At 36.9% G+C, this 16,858-nt stretch overlaps 1 protein-coding gene and 1 long non-coding RNA gene across 13 annotated transcripts in view; one reads left to right on the forward strand and one right to left on the reverse strand.

The window, feature by feature from the left end:
• ADGB (androglobin) overlaps nt 1-16,858 on the reverse strand; it is a 172,657-nt gene that overhangs the window by 116,809 nt on the left and 38,990 nt on the right. For 6 of the 12 annotated variants that reach the window (XM_023633002.2, XM_070256527.1, XM_070256528.1 and 3 more), the window contains exons 5-7: nt 16,143-16,352; nt 5,218-5,357; nt 2,422-2,508 (exon numbers count right to left, since the gene is read on the reverse strand). In XM_023633002.2, coding sequence (XP_023488770.2) covers nt 2,422-2,508; nt 5,218-5,357; nt 16,143-16,352 — 437 coding nt within the window. Of the gene's footprint in view, nt 1-2,421; nt 2,509-5,217; nt 5,358-16,142; nt 16,403-16,858 lie in introns of all 12 variants that reach the window. The other 6 variants (XM_070256532.1, XM_070256530.1, XM_070256531.1 and 3 more) reach the window with 2 other exon arrangements.
• The window catches only part of LOC138921693 (uncharacterized), an 81,497-nt gene continuing 78,433 nt past the window's right edge, over nt 13,795-16,858 (forward strand). Inside the window, exon 1 of the long non-coding RNA XR_011434491.1 lies at nt 13,795-13,909. This is a non-coding gene — a long non-coding RNA (uncharacterized lncRNA). The remainder of the gene's footprint in view (nt 13,910-16,858) is intronic.

The following is a 16,858-nucleotide window of genomic DNA, read 5'->3' on the forward strand; positions in this document are numbered from 1 at the left end:
GGGCTTTCTCTGCACACTCTAATCCTTCCTAGGAACAGAAACATCCCGCCCCTCAACATACCATGGCTTTGGTGACTGGGCTCCTGCCTTCAACCCCTCCTCCTTCCTTTCCTTCAAACCAACAGACGAGGAGGCTCACATTAAGTCAGCACTTTCTCCGGGAAGCCGTATCTGACCCCTGCCTGCACCTTTGGCAGATAGTTGATTGCGCCCATATTTCAACTTAAACTTTTCTTGACCATCACTTATATACTGTTTCATGACGCTCTTTTCATTTAAAATTACATATATATATATACACACACACACAAATTAACTTTGGAATTTTATAGTATAATTGTAATTTAAAATTATATGAGGAATGTGGCAGAATGTTCATAAGAAAAAAATCCTACAAATTATGACCTAGATCAAAGAAAATATCTATCTCTTACTTTTTAGTTGTATTTAGAAGAAAACTGATAAGTGTGAATGTCTGATTTAGTCTCATTTATTCTTCTTTAGACATTTTCCTGTTTCCAGAGTTTGCTTATTAACTACCACACATATTTCTAGATTACATTAAACAATCTAATGAAAGTCGTCAGGGAAGGGAAAGAAACTTTCACTAATTATGTCTCTACCTTACAGTAGCTACTTTTTCTGACACACTCGCCCATTCACTTAATCTTTAGAACTATAGATCGTAGGTCATTTTATCCGTTTTACATATGAAGAAACTGGGGCCCAGAGAAATTACGTTACTTGCGAAATTCACATAACTTGAAATTCAAAGTGTAAGGATGTAAGTCTAGCTATATAGTCCTGAATCCAAAGCTCCAGCTTTTTCCCCTGATATCATTTTCATAAGCAACCATAAATTCATGCAAACTGAACATCTAAAATCTTTCAAGTTTATTATTAATTACTAATGTAGTCTCATAATTATGAAAGTATATGAACACTTTTCAGTTTTCATGTATGATTTCACTGTATGATTCTAGAAAGAGAAAATTCACAATTCTTAATTTACTAATTTTCTAGTTGTGAATAATTCTGATCTCCTGTTTCTTTACCACTCTCTGTTAGACTCCTGATGATTTCATGTCTCTGGTGTCTTGGTTGACTACTGGGCAGGGAAAATTAAGGCAAAATTGTAAGTATTCCATCAACATTGAAGATAAATTTTAGAAAAGTCCATACTTTTGAATCCCATTCTCTCTCTACCTCTCTCCAATAACATTGCCCATATTATTTCAGAAATATTCTCTTTTCTTAGATATCTGAAAAGGATCTTCCATGAGAAGATCTAACAGGGTGCCATCTGGACCTTTCCTTAACATGAATACACAAGATAAGCTCTCCTTCAGGAAAGTGGTCCTTCAAAGATGACATCTACCCTCCCATTTTTTTTCCTGCAAATATTTTTATTTGGATCAAGCAACAGCTGGCTTAGCCTGCTGAAAGATGCTTTAAATGGTAGAATCCATGTTACTAGGGCCTGTCTTCAATCTCCTCTAACCGGGACCTTGGGGAATGGTAGCTTTCCAACCTCAATCCAAGATCAGGGATGATCCAAATTGATAACTCTACCATGGATTTGATCTTCTTGTGAAAATCAGCATCTGAATTGATAATATGTTCAGATCTATTGATGTAATTCTTTTCTACACACCTTAACCAGATTAATTTCCAGTGGCAACGGCAATATGATCGAATTGTATGTCTGTAAGCTTTATGTATGAAATAAAAGTATTTGTGAATTTTTAAGTAAGCATTACATTAAATGGTCTCTCTTTTTTGGACACGGATCAGCAATCTCTATATATCTAGAATATAGGAGAGAAAGACTGTGAGCTTTGGACCCAGCAAGACTTAGATTTAAATCTTATCTCCTCCAGGTATAATACGCCCAGCTCTGGGGAACTGAACCACTCCAAGCCTCAGTGTCCTCATTTGTAATGACATATACCTAGCTGATGGGGTCATATGGATGATTAAACAAGATAATCTTCTCAGCACTGTGGTTTTTAATGAGAAATAATATATCAAAGTGTCTAATGCCTAATAGGTGTTTTATTATTAATTATTTCCTAGTATGTGTGGCCAATTAAAACTTGCCTTTGTGTTTGTGTATTGAATAAGTGTAGTAGCTGCATAAGTGTACAGGGATGGCTGTAAGCATTTTACCATAATAAATAATTAACATTGTTTTAATATTTATAATTCAGATATTTAAGAATTAAATTGACAATAATGCAAGGAAACAGAATTTATCCTGAAATTCTGAAGGAATTTTATATAATACTATAAAATATTATTCCCCCAAACATTTTGTAAATTTGACTTTTCTTGAAATTTTCTTAAAGAGTAAGAATATTTTAAAGAAAATTTAGTGTGCAAGAAATAAAAAAATATAAATAACTTAATGGTCAAACCTACTGGAGAGAAATGACTTCTGGTAGCCACCCTGTGAGAGCATGAATAACCGTGAACTCGCCCAGTTCTCGCCTCTCGGCTGCATGGATGCTGAAAGAGCAAACGCACAGTGGCATAGTTAATAAAACTTGAAAACAGAGAGAGCCATATAAGGAATAGGAATCTCTAATAAACAGTGATATAATAGTAAACGTAGGGGTCATACTGGTTTTACATCATAGTACAAGAAAACACTGTTCCAACAGCCAGACGACTCATTTTCTTAAAGCACTTAAATAGATCCAATGATCAAATTCCATGCCTATTTACAAAACATACCTGTAAGCTTTATTTTTAAAATATGTAGATTAATATTAATGTCACATACATAAACATATTCGTACATATATTATAAAATATGTAAATATAGATATATATTTTATATATTCAATATACTATCCTGTTGTTCCTTTAAAAATAGAACAGTGTCTTTCATCTTTCTGATTTCAGTAAGTATTCTAAGATGCCTATGAGGCTGTGTATTAAGTCGGTCTCATACATGGGAGGTCAACATGGGCATCAGACATTCTTAATTAAATCCTTAGATAATTTCAGAGGTTGTAATTGACCAAATATCATTCTTCTCATTTCAGTCCTTTTATTTTTTACTTTTTTCTGAAGTGATTAGTCTATTTACATTAACACACATAAATGTCATCTCCCTATTCTGAGCAGGAGTCACAGGGTTAGTCAACCATATGCCAATGGTGGTGATTGATGGTATTGACTGACGTATACACCCTTTTCTTCAGAAAGAAGCCTTGCTATCTTAGTCACACGTTCCATCATTTATAAATTTGCATCGGTTTGGTGTCTACAGATTATGAATTTGATGTGCCCACACATCTCAGGGACAACAAGAATCTATTGGGATAGCGCACGGTCTAGTCTAAACTCCCCTTTGGATAATCTCACTTAGGAAGTGATCGTGCAAACCTCACAGAGCTAATGCTTTCTCATTTGTATATCTCACAGTGATATGAAATAACTACTATATATTAATTTTTTAATGTAGAAAGTAACTACTATATACTATAAAGTATGAAAATAATCACTATAAACTATAAAATCTGAGAAAAATTTACTGACAATTATAAATTGTGCCACATGGTGCTGGTTTCCACTAGAAAGCCTGAGAAATGTCTTACATTTAGTCTCATCCTTTATTTCCAAGCTGGATTTATTTATTTAAAAAAAAACAATAATTCTATTACTCAAGTTGCTATAAAATTCCACTGACCTATTGCTTTAAGAAAGATGAAACGCCTCTCCAATTATCCAGCTCATGCATTTAATGCTTCACTGGACTTGCAGCCCTAATTCCCAGAACTTCTAGTTAGGTCTGAGAATTAGGAATATTAGGAATCTTATTTTCTTTCCAAATCAACAAACATAGTTGTCACCACTGTGAATACTTTGTAATACTCTAAAAAGATCTCGACTGAGTTTTTCAGAAAACCTTGAAATTAAGGGTTTGCAAGCTGAGGGAAGCAAATTCCCAATAGAAAATTGAGGGTTGCTGAGAGAACAGAGAGATGAAGAGGACGGGTGGGAGTGGCTGTTTTTGTTGTGTAGCCCTGGGAGACAAAAAGGAAGCCCAGCCAAAAGAAAACCCAGGAAAAGCAAACCGGGCCTCTGACTGATAGTGCTACGTTCACAGAAGGGGAGGAAGCTGAGCTTTGAGCAAACAGCTGAAGTGGTCTGTTAAAAAGCACGTGGGTGTGTTCTGTTGAAAACCAGATGCTGTGACACACTGCAGGAGGGAGAAGGGGATCAAATTCAAGCTGGCCCAGAGTATGTGAGAATTCTCCCACTGCATGTGATACAAAGTGGCCATGCGTTCACAGCTCAAGCGTCTAAGCTTTTTGCATTGCTAGGGCCAGAATGGAATGACCACAGATCTCTCCAAGTGGAAGCTAAAAGAATAACCGTAGCAGACAAGTGTCATAGGCATTGGTGCATAAGCCATGCAGGAATACAAGACACAAGCAGATTTCACACGAACATTCAAGAAATGTGAATAGTTTTGTCATGAATGTATTAAAAGGGACCAATGTTGGGGCTGGCCCCGTGGCCGAGTGGTTAAGTTCGCGCGCTCCGCTGCAGGCGGCCCAGTGTTTCGTTGGTTCAAATCCTAGGTGCGGACATGGCACTGCTCATCAAGCCAGGCTGAGGCAGCGTCCCACATGCCACAACTAGAAGGACCCACAACGAAGAATATACAACTATGTACTGGGGGGCTTTGGGGAGAAAAAGGAAAAAAATAAAATCTTTAAAAAAAAAAAAGGGACCAACGTTAACAAAAGCATCAGAAGTACGCTGACACCCTTCAGAACAGTTCAGGTTTTTCAAACTTAGTAAATTCTTGCTGCATAGACAGAACTTAAAACTTTAACTGGATTCCAGTATACATTATTCAGGATTTAGATGAACCAATATTTTCCCGTACAAAACAACTTCTCCTATTAAGCTGACACATTATTTGCTCTGATTGACTTTCCGTTCACAGTAAGAGAGCACTGGATACAGAACAAAGTTTCAGTGCTTTTTCTAGGGGGAATTTTTTCTTATTTCTGGCTAATCCAATACTTCAAATCAGTGGCTTTGACATATTCATTTTTATATTAGAAAGTACACATTGTTTGGAAAGAAAGCTTTTAAATTAACTTTTAAAAATTAAAGCTATGCAATATAGATTCATAATTGTTGTTTGCCTTTTTGTTTTTATGCAAGTAAGCGATAATTTCTCCTTCTACGTACTCAACATTTGCCAGTTTAATGATAGCTTTAGACAGAAGCATTGGCCAGAGTTCAAATTCACAGGTTGTAGCTGGAAGCAACAGATTGTTATCTTCATCAAAAGGCAGAAAGTCATCAACAGTTATCTTTCTCCAGCAACCCTACAAATGAGAGGAGAGGAGTATGCCATCAGTGACTTATTTTCTCTCACATGTTATTACACACTGCTGATATTACTGTTTACTGTTTTACATTTTATGTTAGCTTCTTACATCTAAGGACTGGCATATTGGTTTTCAACACTGCTCTGGCTGACCATTTTAGCTTATTATTTTAATTAATATAATTACAGCACATCCACATCTATGTCAACAGCGTCATTATTTATGAGATCCTGTAAGCACATTCTTGGGTGCCCCATGCTATGTAATGCAGTAAATTAAAATGTTTCAAATGGCATAAACAAAAATTATACAACCATGGATGAGTTTGGGCATAATTAAATAACTTAATATAGTCATAATGCAAATTCCCCAAATATAGCTTTAGTAATTATTGTTTATCCTAATAGGCTCAGTGATCTTATACCTCCAATTATCGTATTACCCCTATTATTAATTAATGATCAAATTTTTTGACATGAAGTTAATACTTTAATAAAATCATTATATTTCCCTGTATACATATTACTTGATAATTAAACGCTTGAGCCAAATGATAACATTAATGATCGTGAACTCGAAGATTTTTTTAAACTTTGGTTTTACATGTGAAATTTTCTGGTGATTTATTCCTTTGCATAAGATATATTTTCGGCAGTGATGCAAGCATTGTGAACCCAAAGCTCTGCATAACACATGGCCTAAACCATTGAATTGCTTATAGTCCAGTGACGGAAGGTATATACGCAAACAATACAAAATATAATATGTTCGAAGTGCTTTAGGACCAGAAAGGAAAGTGTGACTAATTTTGCATGGGGGAAGTCTTCATAAGAAGGTGACATTTGTACTAAAGATACAAAGGACAATATATTTTTCCCAGGTAGATAGGAGCAGTAGGGTGAAAAAATATTGTCTTTCTATGACACTTGTAACTCTGAACTCACATTGCCTTATTTCGCAGTTATACGTCTTTTTCTTTCTTCCCTAAGAGATGATGTAGGACAAGACAGGGTCAAAGGCACAGGTGCTTAGCCACCTCCTGTTCTGATTCAAATGAAATGACCCAAAAGAATACACAGTGAAATGAGCCAGATACGAAAGGACAAATATTGTGAAATTCTAAGTGGAATCATTTCCATTTACATGAGATGCCTGGAAAAAGCAAATTTATAGAAACAAAAAATACCATAGAGGTTACCAGAGGCTGGGAGAAGAGGGGAAGGAGAAGTCGTTGTTTGATGGGTATGGAGGTTCTGTTCAGGATAATGAAACAGTTGAGGAAATAAATAGTGGTGACGGTTGCACAGCACTGTAGAAAGACACAATGCCTCTGAATTGTACATTTATAATGGCTAAAATGCCAAATGTTATGCTATGTGTATTTGACCACAATAAAAAAATAGTAAAAGGAATCCCCTTCCTACATTTTGATTTTCAAAAAAATCTTTAAAGGGGACAGCTGGATTTTTATGAAGGAAAAGTTTTAAGCAGCCATCAGAACTTGTTAGACCAGTTCAACAAATATCACCTGCTTCCAGAGGATCGATGATAACATATTTCAATGAAGAATGCATTGATTACTAAGCACTATTGAACTTCACACTTTAAATACGTGAACTATATGGGATGTGAATTGTAGCTCAATAAAGCTATTACCAAAAAAAATGCACAGGAATGAATGCTCAGTATTAAAAATCTAAACCATCATTTGACTGGTATTATAACAATTTTCTTGGAAAGTTTTTTGATTCATTGATATTAACACATTGGTTGGTTGCATCCTTAAAAAATAAAATATTACATGTATATATGTATAAATAATTTATCTGAGACCTCATTATAGAACATTGAATTGTTTTTGCATTTAGTATTTTTTTGTTATAGCATATAAATTATGTATATTGGACATTTTTCACTGAGTTTACTGTGTTAGCACCATATAATTTTAAAAGACCATCAAAATGTTTAAGTATAGAATGTTTATGAAGGAAGATGCCTCCTTTGTTAATATAAATATAAATTACTAAGATCCTTTAGATGGTTTCTTTCCCCAGTGGAGTCAATGGACAGAACCATGACTTCCATCCTCCCACTGCAGTAAAGAGGAGGTGCCCTGCCCTGGGAGAGCCTCTTGGAGGAATGAAGTGGCACACTTTCCCCTCCTCAAGTTGTGCTAAGGAGATTATCGGGTGGAGTCTTATCATCTGGGTAATGAACAAGAGTGGCAGACAGCATAGGACTGCACAGGCTTTATAAACTAAACCACCTTTGAAACAAAGCCCACAAAAGTGAGCCAGGATGCACATTCTCAATCTAAACAGGTCGACTACCTGCTAAAATGGAAATTTTAATTAGGAACCAGAGTCATAAAACATCACACTAACAATGTCCAGGAAACTGTCCAATATTATCCATCATATCAAAGCCCAGGAACATCTCAATTTCAATGAGAAAATACAATCTGTGGACCACAGCACCAAATTGATAGGGAGGTTAGAATTTTTAGGTAAGAAATGTAAAGTCTTGTCATAGAAATGCTTCAACAAGCAGTTACGAATACTCTTGAAACAAATAGAAATTCTCAGCAAAGAAATAGAAGATGTAAAAGAGGAAAACATGAAAATTTTGAACTTAAAATTGAACAAACAAACAAACTTGTCACTAGATCAATAGTTGAATACAGATGGCAGAGAAATTAGTGAAGTTAGATCAATAGAAACTATAAACAGCAAAGAAAAAACAGATTTAAAGAAAGGATATGAGCCTCAGGGACCTGTGAGACAATGCAAAAAGATATAACCTTTAATATCTTTGGCGTCTCAAAAAAAGAGGAAAAAAGAATGTGGGGCTGAAAATATGTTTGAAGAAATAATGGCTGAAAACTTCCCAAATTTGTCATAAAACATAACACTACAGATTCAAGGAGCTCAGAATACCCCAAACAGGATAATTCCAAAGAAATCTACACCAAGACATGTCAAATTCAAACTTCTGAAAACTCAAGACAAAGGAAAAAACCCTGAAAGCAGCCCGTGAGAAAAGACATGTTACCTGTAGGAGAACAGCAGGCTGCTCTTCAAAAACCACACAGGCCAGAAGGAAGAAGCACACTGTTTTTCAAATGCTGAAAGAAAAGGACTGTCAACCCAGAATTCTGTACTGAGAGAAAATATCCTCTAAGAATAAGGGCGAAATAAAAACATTTTCAGATAAAGGAAAGATAAGATAATGTGTCACCAGGAGATCAGTTCAAAAAGAATGGCAAAAGGGAATTCTTCAGAGGTAAAACAAAAGAAAAAAAAGAAAGAAAATGGAACATTAGGAATGAAGAAAGAGCAAAGGAAAGAGTAAGCTTATGAGTAAATGACAGCACATTCTTCTCCTATTGAGCTTTTAAAATTATATTTGATATTTAAAATTTTTTTTAATTTAATTTAAAAACTTTAAAATTTTTTAAAATTTGACTTTTTGATGAGGGTCTTAATATGCATAGAGAAAATATTTAATACGACTATACTATAAAGGAGGGATATAAAGGGACCTAAATAGTGGTTAAATTATATTCTAATTTAAGTGGTAAAATATTGATATTAGTGGACTATGATAAGCTATGTATGTATAATTTCATCCCTAGAGCAACCACTAGCAAAAAATCATATAAAGAGATATACTCAAAAACACTAGAGATAAACAAAATAGAATCCTAAAGAACATTCAAGAAACACATACGAGGATGGAAGAAGAGACAGATACGAAAAGTAACAGAAGTAAAAGGGTAGACAAATAATAAAATAGCAGACAAGTCCCAATTATACCAAATATAATTGCACACAAATCAAAATACAAGAGCAATTTGAATATACTTATCAAAATTAAGAAAGTGCTTATGTTTTGACAGAAAAATTGCACATGTAGAAATCCTAGGAAAATACAGTCACGCAAATGGACAAAAATTTATATACAAAGAAGCTATTTTACCCCACTGTTTCTACTGGTAAAACACTGGTCATAACCTATATGTCTGTTGATATGAAATTAGCAAAATATGTATAGTTATTGTTACACTCAAACAATGGAGTAGAAGGTACATCAATATCTATTAGCATAAGAAATGTCCACAGTTAGGGAAAAAATACAGAACAATGGGTACCGTATGATCCTATTGTTGCTATAAATTCTATACAGTAGGTTTACATATAAGAACAAAGTTTAGGAGGATATACAGAAATCAGTCACTATGTTGTCTGTATAGGTGGAATCATGGGGAACTTTCATATTCCACTTTGAAAATTTTAATAGTGTTTGAATTTGGTTTATTAAGAGCATATATAATGTTAATAATAATGAAATAAGAGTAAAAATAGTTCCATTTTGGAAAAAAATAATTGAATGACAGAAAAATAATTTATCAGGGTATATATCTTGCAAACAGTGTTCCTCGAGTTCAAAGATCAAAAATGTCACTGGGTGGGAGAGAGTTTGTTTGAAACGTCGAGATGTGGTCTCTGCCCAGGGACTCTGACTCGGGGTCTGTGCTGGGGCATGGGAAGCACCATAGGAGATGTTGATGCTGGTGGTTTTCTGCACTCCATAGTTTAAGAAACTGAATTCTATAATAATATTGTGCTTAAAAAGTATAAAGGTCAATCAAAAACAAATGCTGGGGTCAGCTGGGTGGCATAGTGGTTAAGTTTGCGAGCTCCACTTCAGCAGCTCAGAGTTCACAAATTCAGATTCTGGGTTCAGACCTATATGCCACTCATCAAGTTATGCTTTCAGAGATATCCTACATACAAAATAGAGGAAGATTGGCAGAGATGTTGGCTCAGGGCCAATCTTCCTCACCAAAAAACAGAACAAAAACAAAAGCTAACACATTTTTCATACCAATAGATTGATAGCAACGTGGGAAAATTGTTGGTCCCAACGTGTGTGTTTTCTCTGGTTATTCAGAGACAAATGACAGCATTGGGACACTCAAAGAAAGGCTGCCAAGATTAATACAGACTTCAAGTGGAGAGAGAGAACTAAATTGCTTCTTTCAGGGGAGCCAAAGGAATGCTGAACTTGGAAAGCACCTGCCTGGCAAGACTGTATGTGGCCCAGGAGCAGCATTAATACTGCCAGGTGCAGGAAGAGGAAACGTCTCTGTTTTATAACAATGTCCTTTATGCTGCTCAGTGAATTTTTACCTGGCTGATGTCAAAGAATCTTGAGGCTATTTACTTAGAATCCAAACTGGAAATAGTAGGAGTACTTTTACGGGGAAAATGATATGCTGGTGTGAAGATCTGAACTTTAAACATCATGCAGAGAGGCTGAGAGCTTGGTTTACTTCAAAGAAGTGATTAAGGTAAATACTTCAAAGGACAACAAGAAAGAGGGAGAAGAATATATGTACATTTCCACGGGTTCTGCATCCTGGATTCAACTAACAGTAGATCAAAAGGCTTACAATGGTTGCTTGTGTCTCTACTGAACACGTATAGAGTTTTTTTTCTTGTCATTTTCCCCTAAACAATACAGTATAACAACTACTGACACAGCAAGTACATTGCCTTAGGTATTATAAGTAATCTAGAGATGATTTCAAAGTATACAGGAGGATGTATGTAGGTGAAGGGGAGGAAGGCATTTCCTCTACCCTCTCTGGGTCCTCCTGGCTAAACAATGAATTAAATTCACATGAGACAAAATAATAGGAGAAAATTAAACAAAGCTTTATAACTTGTATACATGGGAGAGACCCAGAAAAACTGAGTAACTTGCCAAAATGGCAGAAGCTCTCACCTTAAATACCATCCCCAGCTAAAGACAAAGGAGGATGTTGGGGGTGGGGGGAGTCAGTTATGGGAGATTACCAGAAATGCACAATAAACAAAAGTAAGATTATTATGCAGATTTAAGTCCTTGTCTTCTGCACTGATAAGAGTTTCCAGAGATAAGGTCATCCCCCTTCTTCCTGGTGCAGAGAGGAAGACACCTTTACAGATGGAGATTTCCTTTACAAATGCAAATGTCTCTTACAAAGGGTAACTTCTGCTTTTCAGAGTTTCTCTCGTGTCTGCAGTTTTTAAAAGTAACCAGACCAAAATAATCCTCATGCCAAAGAGACACATCTTGGGGTGGCCAATTCCAGTCCCCCACATAGGTTTCATGCAAATATCATGCCATTTTCTATGAGGGACTTGAGCATCTCGGATTCTGGTATCTCCCGGAGGTCCTGGAACCAACTCCCTGCAATGTTCACGGAGGACTGCAATAAGGCAGAGAGGAGAATGAACAAGAAAAAACTAAGAAAACATCCAGAAATTGAAGAAGAAAAACAGTGGGGAGGAGACTGAAGGTACGAGATGCCACAGAGCAAGGAAAATAAAGATAGGGCAGGAGATGTGTCTCTGGTAAGTTACACTGAGTCAAGCAGTAGAAGGTAACAAAGCATATTTTTACGAACATGTTCCTTAAATGTTTGCAGAGAAAAGCAAAGGATACTCATGTAAATACTGATCCAGACTTGGAAGAGAAAAGAACTAATTAAACTGCGTATGTCTGGAAATGGACAAGACAAAAATAACGTAATTTATCTTGTCAGAAAGAATTTACTCTAATTCTATACTAACCCTCATACACACACAGGTGTTGCCTCAGCCCTACCACCTGGGAATTAGGTAGAAAGAGGTAGAAATTTTGACCCCTAGCCCAGAGGGAACAGATTTCTACCAACCAGAAAACCAGGCAGCCACTTGTCACATGGCTACAGCCCTGAGACGGCACAGTGCTTGTTTTCTGCCCTTTAAGAATTGCATCCATCTATTTATTATCACTGTTGTCATTATCCTTCTGTGTCCTTTGGAGCACTGCAATTCCAGTTTTAAAGGAAGGACCAAAGCATAGGAGGACCAGCAGAAGAGCATTGTGATCTGGCTTGTGTATTCACCTTATGAAAAGAACTGCAGATTGGGCCAATATATGAATATAAGAAATACATATTTAAGCAAAAGCCCTCAAAAAATAAAGCATCTAGAGAGTAACAGCTTCTTACATATCTTTACATATACTCATGAATACACTAAGTGGCTGGCGCTCTGGATGCTCCATCTTTGGTGCTGTGGAGAAAAATGAAGGCGGGCAGGAGAAAGGGGGTGCCTGGGGTCTCAGGAGGGTGGAGAGTAAAGGCCTCAGAATGTGTGTCTTTAATACTAAAACCACAAGGTACTCAGGCATTGGCTAGTGTGTTCTAAAACAAAAAGTTAATTATCCAGGTATTCCATATGTAACCAAATTATCATTCACCTAACAATCATGTAGAAAGGAAAATAGAAAGATTGTAATATTCAGTTTCCCAAAATATACCACATATATATTCTAAGTGAATAAAATTCTAGACTGCATACTCCATCTGACTGAAAGATGAATCAAAATAAAATATCAAGAAAGGGAAGCTGTAGTAGGAAAAAAAACAATGAGGAGGACTAAATCCTTTTATACACAGATTAAAGGATAAATTATTATAAATATGTGTTTAAAGATAAACGGCAGCAAAAATGTGTATTCAAAATCACATATGCCAAGAAAATGATGAAACAAAAGAGTATTAAGTGGATTTTGTCCTAGAAAGTCAAAACAAACTGTAATTCATAACAATTAAAGCAATGTGGTATTCGAATAGGACAAGGAAAAGAGTAAAAGAAAATAGAGTGAGAAACAAGCACAAGTCCACATTGGAATTTAGTGTCTGATGAAAGTGGTTTTTAAAATCAGTGGGTGAAAGGTAAAACATTCAATATATAATGCTGGTCAACTGGCTGAGATTTTGGAATAAAAAGTAAACCAGGTCACACAACCAGAAGAACCTACAACTAGAATATACAACTATATACAACTATGTGCTGGGGGGCTTTGGGGAGAAGAGGAAAGAAAAGAAAAAAGAAGATTGGCAACAGATGTGAGTTCAGGTGCCAATCTTTAAAAAAATAAAAAATAAAAATAAGCCAAGTCTTTATTTCTCACAGTAGATAAAACAAATTAAAGACCCAAACAATAAAAAAAAAAAAAAAAAGTCTAAAAAATACTAGATAAAACTAAGGGAGAGTATTTCTTATATTCTTGAGATAGTGATATCCTACTTTAAATGACAAAACGGTCCTAGATTCTGTAAAGAAAAACAATGATATAATTGACTACATCAAAATTACAAGTCTCAGTTGGGCAGAAGATGCAAAGCTAAAACATGAATTACAACAGCACTTCCTCGACACCCACGTGCATGAGTATCTGCAACATACAAAAGAACGCTTACAATTCCAGAACACAACCTGAAATAACCTGTTTTATAAGTAGGCAATTCAAGAAGTAGAGAAGGGATGTACAGATCTGACGGGATGCTAGAGGACAGAGCATCAACATGGGCAGGAACTACCCAAGTTTGGGCAAAGGAAACACAGCAAGGCCACATGCAGGAGCAGTCAGAGCACGGGCAGCCATCACCATGTGTCCTCTCCATCTTCTCATCCTCACTCAAGAACCCTTGTTGGGCAAGTGAGCACCTGGTAAGCTGATCATATGCTTTTCCCTCAGCTCTCCCAAGGGGCAAGAAGAGGAATGAATCAACTCTTTGGCTTCCATAGTAGGAGGTGGCAATGGGAAAGAGAGAAGGGATCAAAGAATAAACTAAAGAAGGAAGGAAATTAATGATCTTGAGATGCTATGTGTCAGGACCTTTTCTACGTTCTTTTACATAATTACCACATTTTATCTTCACCTGTACTTGTCAAGACATGTTACATGTCTATTATCTTGAGGGATGTGCTCCTTTGCCTTTGTGTGCAAGCGACTCTGAAGGGCCCTTGTAGCCCAACAATGGATCTAGAAATGCTGAGGGCTGGTAAAACCTTCTCTCAGCCTCAGTGAGCAAGACAATAGCATGCACTTGAGCAATGAGTGCCAGCAAGCTGCCTACCAAAATGATTCACATGGACCCAGTTGCATCTCAGTGCTCAACAGTCTAGCAGCATCCCCCACAAGCCGTTCCTCAGGTGAGATCAATGAGGAAGCAGAAGAAGCCACTGGACATGAGGTTCAGTCTTTCTCACTGCCACACTCCTAGCCGTCTTCCCTCAAATGCTACCTTCTCTAAAGTAGAAGGTTAAATAATCCAATGAGACTGAGATTTCCAAACTGGACTAAACACATTTTTTTTTTTTTTAAATTTCTGAATCCAAATGGCTTTGGGGTTGTGAAGAACCAGTACAGTTAAAGAGAAATAAATCACATTTTCTTTGTAAAATGAAATGTAGTCTTAATAAACGTTGGCCTCTATCCAGAAGGAAATTTAAAAAGAAGGAAAGGTGTCAGGAAGCAGGGAGAGGAGAAAGAGACAGAGAGAAGCTAACAGCGTTGGTTTAATGTTCTGCTGATGCTGTTTGGAAATTCTTAATAATTTTGAATCTCCACCTCAAGTTTAGGCAAATGTGAAAAAGTGGGGACCAAATATCCAGGCATCTGATCCCCTCACTCTTCCCCTGTTTACTGTCTTTCTATAATCCCTCAACTCTTATCCACTTTCTTAATGCCATATACTCCCCCTCACTCTTCTGTGCATATTTCAATCTTTCAAGCCTAGTCCGCTAGGTCTGCCTCCTGATTAGTAAATAAAGAAGATAAAGGAATTGAGGAAGTTATTTTCTCTCTGAACAATGGTTTTGACTTTCAAGGTCTACCTTCTTGCTGTATCAAAAGAACAAAAATTCTATTTCGAATATCAGAGGCTAAGGTTACCTTCTTTACCTTTACCTTCCTGCTATAATGATCCTATTAATTCCTGAGCATTGGCCTTTTGACATTCCCTATCCTTGGAAGACAGATGGCTTGGGTGCGTTAAAGAAAAAGTCATGCTCTTAGAAATATAGAATGGAATAATTGACTTTTCATACTTTCGCCACTCCTTCAAATGTTCAAGAACATTCTTTCTCAGTGAACAGGACCAGCATCCCAGGTATGTGACCTGGGCAGTCACCTGGGACCCCACACTCAGAAGGCCCCCATGCTTGGTTTAAAGTGCTGCTATCATTGTCTTGAAATTCTTAATAATTTTGGAACAAAGTGCTCTGCAAATCATGTAGCTGGTCCTGCCTGTGACTCTGGGTCTTTAGAAAGAGCATTCCATCATTAAAAACCCAAAGGTGTTTAGTATAATCTAGCACTACTAAAAGTGGCGTGAGTCTTCTTTGCCATATTAACTAAGAGATTTTTAATTCTCTATTTGTATTTCCTGGTTTTCCATTTGCAACCTTTCAGGCACTGGTAAAAACTTTCTGTGTCATAGTAAGATTTGTTAACATGAAAACAAATCTCAAGTTTAGGACAAAAAACAAATGGGATCAGGGCCCTCAGTAACAGCAAACACCGGACTATGCTCATGTACTCCTTCCTGCCACGACCCTGATGCCACATCACAGAGGAAAGCTGGGAAGAAAGCCTTGTGTATCCACCTGCCCACCCATCCCACCTGCCCGAAAGGGCAGAGGCCGCAGAGGGCCGCCCCTCCATGGTCCTGGCAGCACCAGTTTAGAAAGCCCACGGGACTGGTGTCACAGAAGAAATAAATGTGTTTCTTTTTAATCCCAAATTACATGTGCAGGACATTTCCCCCAGTAGCCACATGACTGATAACCTGCGTAAACTGCACCATCTTGTATCAGCCTAGTTAACAGCATGTAAGACAATATATATTTCAATATGAAAAGCACGAGTTTTAATGCACACGCACAGGAACTTGCTTACCATCCAGTAAAGTTTCACAACATACTTTCCATAACTATTGAACAGAGGCATGTGGCCCTTTACAGCCTTGCACAGAGAATATATGTGTTCCCAGGGCTTCCAGATGAGAAGGGGGGGCTCCCCTACAGTCCCTTTAAAATAATTGCTCAACACGCCAGCGTTGAAGATCTTCCACACAGCATAGATTTCACTGATAATCCATCGCATCAGCTAGAGACAAAAACCGTCAGTGTTAACCAGTCATTCTTCAGGTGTCGGCACTGTAGGGGGAAAACCAGTCAAAAATCTACTTCCAACAGTAATATTAACTTCTACATGTAATGTATTCCACACTTTGATTTCTGACTTATAGAATAAAATCACAGGTCTTGCTTTTGTTTTCAGGACATACAGTCAGAACACAAGCTAAAAGGTCTAATATTAAACAGACTCTTAGCTAAGAGCTGCCTCCCAGAGCCCACTGTCAGCGAGCGGACCTCCGTTTGAGCTCTGTGTGAGCATGTGGGAGGGTAAGAGGGACACTGAGTGCTCCTGAGAGCAATGACGATTTTATTTTGAAATTAACTCTCTATAACTGAGCGAGCTGCTCTTCTACAAATGTTGAGAAGTTTGAGAAGGAAATGATCTCTTTGATTTTATAGGAAATTAGACAAGAAACGAGACGTGAAAAAATTAAAATTCCACACACACTTAAATATACTCTGTCTCGTATTTCC

Source organism: Equus caballus, chromosome 31, assembly GCF_041296265.1.
Source record: "Equus caballus isolate H_3958 breed thoroughbred chromosome 31, TB-T2T, whole genome shotgun sequence".
Taxonomy (NCBI): domain Eukaryota; kingdom Metazoa; phylum Chordata; class Mammalia; order Perissodactyla; family Equidae; genus Equus; species Equus caballus.